Source organism: Chelonoidis abingdonii, chromosome 22 (genome assembly GCF_003597395.2).
Source record: "Chelonoidis abingdonii isolate Lonesome George chromosome 22, CheloAbing_2.0, whole genome shotgun sequence".
NCBI lineage: Eukaryota > Metazoa > Chordata > Testudines > Testudinidae > Chelonoidis > Chelonoidis abingdonii.
In genome coordinates this window covers 3,285,848-3,295,522 of record NC_133790.1, presented here as the reverse complement: position 1 = coordinate 3,295,522, position 9,675 = coordinate 3,285,848, and the positions used below count along the sequence as shown (strand labels likewise).

At 46.5% G+C, this 9,675-nt stretch overlaps 1 protein-coding gene across 4 annotated transcripts in view; it reads left to right on the top strand.

Moving 5' to 3' along the window:
• Positions 1-6: 6 nt before the first annotated feature.
• SGSM1 (small G protein signaling modulator 1) overlaps positions 7-9,675 on the top strand; it is a 77,162-nt gene continuing 67,493 nt past the window's right edge. For all 4 annotated transcript variants that reach the window (XM_032769849.2, XM_032769848.2, XM_032769847.2 and 1 more), the window contains exons 1-2: positions 7-68; positions 159-202. In XM_032769849.2, coding sequence (XP_032625740.1) covers positions 50-68; positions 159-202 — 63 coding nt within the window. In that variant the 5' untranslated portion in view covers positions 7-49. The remainder of the gene's footprint in view (positions 69-158; positions 203-9,675) is intronic.

The following is a 9,675-nucleotide window of genomic DNA, read 5'->3' as shown; positions in this document are numbered from 1 at the left end:
TCCCGCGGGCTGCGGCAGAGGCGCAGGCGCCCGGCGGAAGAGCAGGACCATGGCCGCGGCTCCGGCGGGTAGGACGGGGCGCCCGGGCGGGGGGATCCGGGCGGCGGGGCCGGGCTGCGCCGGCGGCACTAACGCGTCTCTCCCCCTTTCCCCCACAGAGGCGGAGACCCGGCAGCGGCTCCTGCGCACCGTCAAGAAGGAGGTGGGTGCTGCGGCCGGGCCCCGCGCAGCTGGAGCCCCGGGGGGGGCAGATGTGCAGGGGGGGAATGGAGGATGTACCAGGTGTTTGTGCGCATCTGGATGAACCAGTGCCTGGCTTTTTGGGGGGAGGCTCCTGACGGCTTTTTTTCGGGGGAGGCCCTGCACATCTGGAGCGTGAAGTCCGGGGGGAGACTAGGGGATGCTCCAGATGTTGTTTTAGGGGGCGCCCTGGGGGTCAGCACGCCCCGCTGCCTGTTGAATGGCTCTCGCTGTGTGTGTGTGTGTGTGTAGGTGGGTAGAGCTGATTCCCCCCCATTTGGTTTATTCGTTTTGTTTGTGAACTGCCCCATCGCCGCTCCGACCCACTGAGCTGCGGGGGAGCCAGTGATTTGGGGTGTTGCAGGGCTGGGGTTTATCTGGGGTGCAGGGTCATTTTGATGAGCACGTCTCCCCTCCTGCTCCCCCAGGCAGTAATGCTGGGATTTGCTTTTATCTGTTGTGACCATTGCTAATAACTGTCTCCCAGCTCCCAGCAGGGTGGGTCACGGGCCCTGCCAGCAGAGGTTGTGTCATTACTCGCAGCAGTTAGGAAACCAAAATCCCAACAGTGCCAAACTCACCCCTGTGGCTTTACTGGTGTGGGCTGCGCTGTGCACCTAGAGGAGAGAGTGGCTCCAGTCCAGGGAGATTGCCTGAGATCCCCCGGAATTCCATCGCCTGCCTGGGGCCTGAATTGTTGGACTGACTCTTCAATGACCTGCATTGAAGGGATTCAGCTGAGGGGGATTCATTGCTCCCAGAGGGGCTTCAGCAGGGGATATCACCTTTTCGCCCACAGCCACTGGGTTGTTTTAGAGCCAGGTCTATCCCTGCTGGTACATGCACATGTCCCGGTTTTCTACCGTGATTTTGCAGGCGAGTAGTTTGGAACGTGAACACATCAATTCAGCTGGTTAAAAGGTAAAAGTTAATCCCGACTGGATTTATGGCATTTTGAAAGCTAGCTGGCTGCCTGGTCACTCGTACCTGTTACTGAGAGGGTTTCACTGGCTGTGTTGACAGAAAAGAGCATAATATTGTCAGGGGAAGGGTCAGACGTTCCCTGAAGGACTCTCAGACCTGATTTTTATAGCTGTCTACAGGTAGTGGAGTGGCAGCAGGATCTAGTAGTTAGTGGGAACCAGGACTCTTGGGTTCTAGTGGGTCCTGTGACCCACCATGTGACCTTGGAGAGTCACCTCAGCTCTCTCTGTCTCTCACTTACCCTGTCTCTTAGGGATGTTATGAGGTTCCATTAACTAATATTAGCTCTTCGGTGCAGGGTACTGTACAAATGTGAAGCGTTATTTCCATTTTAAACCCCTTAAGGATATGGTCCTTGCTTGTACTGTGCTAGCATCTAGGACCGCAGCTGTGGACCAGGAGCCCCGGGCGCTAGGTCCTGTACAAACACAGAACAAACAGATGGCCCCTGCCCCACACAGCTTCCAACCTAAGTGCTGTTAGCCATTAAAGGCCCTGCTTTGGTAATACTCCGTTATGTTTCCAGGGGTTGCCTGGGGATACGGCTGCGTTAGCAGGTGTCCTGGAGCTGAACTGCCAGGAGGAGTTTGGAAAGTTTGTCCCTCATCTCACGTTGACTCACCCGTGTGAGAGAATTCCGAGGGAAAGCGTATGCGTTCTCTCTCTAGTGGATTCGGCGTTACGTGAAGTGACAGCCGTTTGTGCAAGCAGAGCCTGTGAGCTTAGGATGCCAGTTCAGCTGTCTCAATACTTTATTTTTCCTTCTTTTCTGGGTTCTAGTCAGCCCCTTTGGGAAAGTTCACAGGCCCAGTATTTACTCTGCTTAAAAACTGAGGCAAAGCAGTGCCCTTTGGGGCTGCAGGATTCTGGGCTTGGACCTAATCCCAGGCCACCTCCACACGTCACCTCCTTGCCAGTGATGGCTCTTTAGTTATCGTCTTAACAGTTTTTTTTGGCTGGTCCATGAAGTGCAGCCCTCCTTCCTAGAGTCCCTGCGCTGCTTCGGAGCTCCCTAGAGGAATGTATATCGCACAGACTATGCACGGACCCTTCCTCTTGTATTTTGACAGTGTGGTACTTGCAGAGAGGAGAAGAATTATTTGTATTTATTTTCTTAAATTGCACCCATAAGTATGGTATGTCACTGTGAGGCAATATTCATGGATCATGGGATCAAATTAAAAACCCTACCAAAAATACAATCTAATGAGAGCATATTAACAGATATAGCTATATCCAGTTAGAGCTCCAGTGCGGGGCCTGTGCCATCTTCAGTGTTTCTGGCCGAGTGCTGGGTTGGTGTTCCTAGCCGTAACCCATTCTGAAGCTGGTAGTACAAATTCCTTTGTCCTGTGTCATGTAAATATGTTTTTGTTGCCGGCAATGTGACTCCCATAAGGTCCCCCCCCCCCGCTGAGTGGGACAGCACCCTATTTGCCCCAGTGACAGGAATGATTCTAATTGTCCCTGTCCTCTGCCTGACTGCTCCCTTGGTGTAAATCAGCAGCATGTTAAAATGTTTGAGAATCCTGGTCTCAGCACTTCTGAGCTCTCACAAGAATGGCTTGCATGTGCATGTTTGTGCTATGTGAGTTTGCACCCACAAGATGGGGCAGCTAGGGGGCTCATTTTAGGCCTGTCTGGCGTGATGGTCTCCCTTTTAACACATCTTGCACAGTCTCTGTTTAGATTAACAGCTTTCGCTATCCCAGTCTAGGGCTGCCTCGGATTGAGTGCTCTGTATCATATGGATAATTGCACTCCCGCAGCATTTTTCATCCTCTCACTTTGAAATCTTTTCCCAGTGTGGGTAAGCATTCTGAGCCCCATTTTACAGAGATGAAACCTGAGGCCTAGAGAAAGGAAGGGATTACGTAGGGAGTGACTGGCACAGCCAAGAACAGAATTGAGGTCTCCCGACTCCTTGCCCCCTGCTCTCCCCACTAGACATGCTGCATTTTATAAGGTAACAAGGACACACGGTTTGAAAAGCAAAAAGACTGACATACGTGGTTGAGTAGCCAAACAAACGAACCAGTTTGTGCCCTTCCGCATCTTGACGCTTGTTGTGATGGGTGTGGTGGAAAGAGATACTTCTTGTTGCCTTGACAACTGCTCTTACACTGGAGCAAGGGTATGACAGTTATTTAACATCTGAAATTAAATTGACCTCTCGTAATTACAGTCCATCTGTGACCCTGCCTGAATTGGGATGAACAGAAAGAGCAGATGCAGAATGAAGAAGCAGCCTCTGGAAGGTCTGAGTTGGTAAAGGCAGGGGTGGTGATAGCAAAGAAGATGAGTAATACTCAGTGCCCCAGTGGAATAAGTTAAAACAGGGTTGAACAATGAGTGTGATCTTCAGGTTGGGGAATCTATTCTACGTAGGTTCTGATCCTGCCTTCGTCACCGTAGTATTGAGCATCTTCCAGTTGTGCTTTAAATGATGAGCTGTGTGGTTCATTCTCCCCCCAGGGCAGGGAGTCGTTTTTTGTGTTTTAAAATGTGCACATTGCTCTGCATGCGCTAGAGAAGGCAGGTTGAAGAAATGTGCCCTGCACTTGGAGTAGAAGATTGGTAAGATTTGGGATGGTCCTTAGTTCCCAGGGGCGTTGTACCACAGTCTGGGATTAGAGCCATTCTGTTGCACAGTTGAGCAGCCACGTCATGCAGCATTTCAATAGGTCCAGCTAAATTCAGCCAAAGATTAAGTCTGTATCAAAGGAGAGAGAGGAAGAGAAAGTGGAAAAAAAAGACACTGTGGGCAAGTGGAATAGCTCGTCACCCCAATCTGGATGCATGAATGTCAGAATATAGCATAGTCTGATAATTGCTTTTCGCTGAACAGCCCTCAGGCCTAGTGCATTATGGTAATATCCCTGTTCAGTGTCTTCTGTGCAACAGATACAGAAACACTGCAGAATTTCTTCCCATTCACCTACACTGGATTGCAAAACATTTGGTTTTTCTTTTTAATGCTTTGCATGGGACTTTTTGGCAGTACCTGAGCTTCCCGAGCTCTGCGTCCGAATGCATGGTTTCTGTGTGCTCAGAACACACAGTGCTGTTGGCAAAGTCTTGAGGAAGGTGAATGCGATTGGTGCCTGGTCTGACTTACAGTGAAGTCAGTGGAGGTCTGGCACCAAGACCCTGATTCACCAAGATGTGGTCAGACCTTGCTGAGCCCAAGAGCTGCATTTCACTTCCGTCTTCTTTTTTTTCCATTAGAAGAAAAATATTTGAGAAAATAAATCTCTGGGTTATGCAGATAATTATTTAATGACATTCCTGATAGTTACAATAGGTGACTCCTAGGCATTTTTGTTTGTAGCAGCACTGCCATCTCTTCTGTCTCCCCTACTCATTAGATTTACTTAATTTTTTTTTTAACTCAATCTTTCTTTTCTGAATTGATTTAACTCTTTGGGGTTCTCCATGGATAGCAGCACTGCAGGAATTTCCTCCCTTTATTGTATCCCTAAGACTTTAGCACAAATGCTAACTTTTGTTCCGCTGAATCAGGACTGAGGTCTCATCTGCTCTGAGGGTTTTAGCCTCTGGTGTAGCTTATCGGGTGCAAACGTCTAGTGTAGATGAGTTGTTTGAAACAGGGTAAATCCATCCTGATGAAAGCGGTAGTTTATACTGGCGCCCCCTAGAGGTTTGCACTGGGGCAGCTGAACAGGTATCTAAAACCCCAGGATAGACAAGGCCTGACTAGATCAAGCAGATAGATATGTGACACAAATCATTTGAAAATCTCTTGCATTAACTATCCAACACAATACAACTTCCCATTGCAGCTTCCCTGCTTGGGTGCCATACTGCAGAATGTTGCTGTTGTGTGCGGATTGTCCAGGAGAGCTGCATGTTCAGGAAAACAGTATGTGGCCTAAAGTGTGTTTTGCTCTTACTGTCCCTTTTGTCAGATGTTTTGGGACCAAGTGGATGGAAATAAATCAAGTTAATTCTGAAAGCTGCCCATGGTTCCTGTTGTGCCAACCAAGCTGGGAGATGTCTCTTCTTTTCCTTGAAAAATGACATATGTCTGTTTTTTTCTCCAGATTTTTCAGGTTATTGTCAAAATGAAAAATATTTGGTTTTGAATCACTAAAAAGTGTTCAGCTTGCAGGGAGGTTACTGAAAAACTGAAAATACCTTAAAACTTCAACAAATGCAGAAGTACTCTTGCAAAAACTACCACTTAATTGAAAAGGCATTTTTTATTTAAAATGTTCAGTATTTTTTTTTTCCTCAGCTGTAGGTAGTAACATTGCAGATGAGCACACACTGGAGAGTCAGCATCACACCTGAAAGAACATGGGATATGTAGGGCCCAGTTCTTCGCCACCCTGCACCTTGTGCTGTCATTTTCACCAGTGCAAATTGTAAAATGCTAGCAGATCAAAAGAGCTGCTCTGCCCTCTTGCACAGCAAAAGGCAAATGGGAGTCAGGCGGGCTGCTGGAAATAGGGGTGCTGGGGGTACAGCAGCACCCCCTGGCTTGCGGTAGTAATAACAACCAAATACACAGTTTCTACTTTCAGCACCCTCACTGTAAACATTGTTCCAGCAGCCCTGGAGTCATGCCCACAACGTACCTAGGAGCCAGTTATGTGAACAATCCTAGCGTGTGAAATAACTGGATGAAACAGGAAAGTCAACTCTCTAATTGTTGTATTGATTCATCTGTTGAGGCTTTGCTTTTTTAACTTGCCACTCAGCAAGTGGACATTTTAAAGCGTTTCGTGAATGAACAGTTGGTTTCCCTGTATTGTGCACTGTTCTGCCTAGGCTTAGTTATTTCAATAGTTATTGATTGGCCACACCCAGTTGTATTAACAATGTTTTATAGTCATATCCATTAGATGTTCTCTTTTGCTTGTTTTTTGATAGCTTGGATGAGTTCTGCTGTAGATTTTCTGTAATGCCATCCTGGGTTAGATGGACAGAAATCAATCTCTCTCTCTCGCAGCTCCTGCCTATATTTCTGTGGTATACAAGCCTTAATGTTGAGTTTGTAGCTAAGTTATGCAAAATTGTCAGCAATATCAATGTTTGCATGGCCTGTGTCTGCATTCTTGGGCTGTATGCACCAATCAGTCTGAAATATTGATGTGCTTGGGCCAACGTGAACTCTCATTTCTGGATTGTTAGACTATTCTATGTTTCATTTAGAATTATTGGGAACGCCTGGAGAATCAGAGTGTTTGAGTATTAACTATTAAGGCAGAAACAAACGCTGCGTTTATGCAGCCGTAAGGACTGTTCAGACATAACCAAGGTGAGACTGAAATGCTGTAAGTTTATGATGAAAGTATTGATTCTATAGGAACGTTCGGATGTCTCCCTACTACAACATACAAGTCGTTTTAAATGTGCCTGCGTCAGAAGTAGAGAAAAGTCCTTAATATTCTGTTTCTTGGGCAGCCTGCATTGATCTCTGCTAAAAACAATATTTCTAATCACTAGAGGCCATTTTCTGTCTGGCTGAAGATGAAAGCACTTCCTTACAGCTCCTTTCTCAGGCTCCAGCAAACCTAGGGGGAAACTTTCATACCAAAAACAGCCAGGAGTCCGGTGGCATCACCGGACTCCTGGTTGTTTTTGTGGATACAGACGAACATGGCTACCCCCTGATACTTTCATACCAAACCTAATTTCCTTGCCGCCTCCTTTTCCATGTGCCCTTTGATAGCATTTCAGGAAGATCTCTGCTTCAGTTAAGACCTCTGCTTCCCCTCCCAGTCTAGCCTCGATTTGGGGCAGCCAAGAAGTCCGCCTGTATGCTTGTGGCATCAGTCGGTTGCCATGGAAATGCCTGCCTCATCACAAATTCAGCATTATGGCTTCAAAGCAAGTCAGGCTGGACAGGCGCCTTAGCAAACGTGGCGCTCATGAGACAACGTAATCAAACCGAGTGTCCGTGCAACATTAGTCTTGTTTTCATGGTGCCAGTCGCATGCTGTGGACTTTCCTGTGACAGGGCTACAGCCGAGGGATTAGGATGACCAGATGTCCTGATTTTATAGGGACAGTCCCAACTTTTAGGTCTTTTTCTTCTATAGGCTCCTATTACCCCCAACCCCCATCCCAATTTTTCACACTTGCTGTTTGGTCACCCTATGAGGCATCAAGCATTCGAAAGTCAAGAAATGACCAGAGTTAAGCATCTTTCACACGGTATTGCCAAAGCACCACCGACATCCATGCATGCAAGTTTGCATTTAATGATGAAAACAGGCACAGATGTGCACTGTGCGCAAATTCAATGTTGCAAGTAGGAAGCCAGGTCTGAATTCAGACTTGGTGTAAGCAGGTGTTACTCCGTTGTCAAACTCAGACCTGGTGTAAATGGGTGCAGTTCCATTGCTATAAGTGGGTTTGCACCTGATTACTCCAGGTCTGAACCTATCTATAGGACTTTGGAATCTCCTGACTTCTGAGCACTTGGTGGTTTTGTGTACCTGGCTTGTCCCCTGCTTTAATGTTGCATTAACATCAATTTCATTTAGAAAGAGGGAGAGAGAGAGAGTGTGCGTGTGTAAGAGAGGCAGTTGCCAGCTAACTGCCACATTAAACGTTGTGTTTCAGCTATATATTTTGACATAACATATTTCCCTAATGAAATCTAACTAGCAATATGTCCAGGTCATGTGAAGTGCTTGTTGGCTGGCATAAAGATCTGCAAATCCCTTGTCTGTCCTATGTGTCATGCACACATTTGATGCAAAGGTTGCCGTTAATACAATGGTAAGGAGGGGGAAAGGGGGACAAAAAACAACCAAGCCGCTCAGGGGTCAGGAAATTTCAGTGTCATGTAGGCAGGTTCAGACCTGGTGTAATCCGGTGCAGACCCATGGACAGCAATGGAATTTATGTTGCAGCAGCAGGAGGTGTTATGCTGTATTTAATAAGTGGCGATTAATAATTAAATAACAGTGCTAGAAAAGCCAAAGGTCTGAGTCAATAGGATTGAAATTGATGGTTCACTGACTACAAGAACATGGAACGGCTGACCATCTCTCAGTGGAAATATGGTTAAACAGTCTGGTGCACTGAGCACAGTGCAAGGATGGGTCTCTGCCCACAGGGAGAGACTGCTGGATTCATTATACAGAGTGAAAGGAAGTCACCCTTCCCATCTAAAACCTGAGTGCCCTGGTACTGGCTGGATTCAGTGGCATAACTCCATTGACATCCATGGGCTGGATTCCCTGCTGGCAAAAGTGTCTTTAATGGAGTTGTGCCTAGCAATGAGTCTGGCCCAAAACTGCAACAGGGTTAGTGAGAAGAGAATTGGCCCTTTGTCTGGGGTAGTGATGGGGCCTGGGCTGGTGTTATTCACTCCCGCTCCTGGGCAGGCCTTGAGGAGGAGCTGCCTGTGCCAGTATTCTTGGCTTGCCGGCTCTGCATTATTTCCTCTGATTTGGAGCATTTCTTGGGTCTGTTAACTTGGACAATTACTATTAAAATGAATTTTTAAAAGCAATGGTAAGTAGTCCTTCAGCAGAACACCTACAGCAGTGTACAGGGGCTGGGGCAGGGAGTTGTTTGACTGGACAAATGACGCCTTTTCAAAGTATGTTGTGTCTTAATCTGCATTGCCAACTCTTGGGATTTTACTGTGAAGTCCTCATTCCTTGAGTCATGTGACTGACGGTCTCACATAATTTCCTTTTTTTTAAAAATTAAAGTTTTCAGCCTTTGTTTGTGCAGAAAAGCCAGAAAATCAGAACTCTGAAGGCTGATAAAAAGAACTAAACACCTTTTTAATCAAAACATTTTTCTGGGGTCTGACTCAGGAGTTTTGATTGCTTGGGCTGGCAGTGCTGTTTTCTCTCTACATTTGGTTGTCAGTGCTTCTCTTTCAAAGAAACTTCTAAGCTTCCTTGTCACTGGAGCAAGAGAAAAATTAATGACCGCAATGACTGTTCCCACTGACGTAGCTGCTGTGGCTAACCCAGAATATTTATTCTTCAGCATCTCACTTCTGTTAATATGCTCTTGGGTTGGCTGTTTGAATACTCCCTTATCAGCAAAACACACTTTTCAATGTGTCATTGAAGTTATTGAAATTGCAGACCGCATATGGAAGGATTTATTTGTTAAATATAACATGGAGAGGATGGGTCAAAATCTGATCTCTCTGATGTAAATCTGGACTAACAATTCTTACTTCAGTGGTTTTGCGCGGATGCAGCTGAAAGTAGAATTTGTACCTATGTGTCCATGTGTGTGTGTTTGTTAAATAACAGATCTATGTGAGCCTGGGAACTACCCATCCAGTGCACACTTCAAATGTAATACTCATGCTAGTCTGAGGTAGTGAGAGCAAACAGCTTCTTAATTATGGTGAGATAGCATGTGACCGTTATACACACAGGGCCAAAGTCTCTGCTTGGTTTCAGTGGAGCTAAGCAGATTTCCTCCAGCCAAGGATCTGGTCCC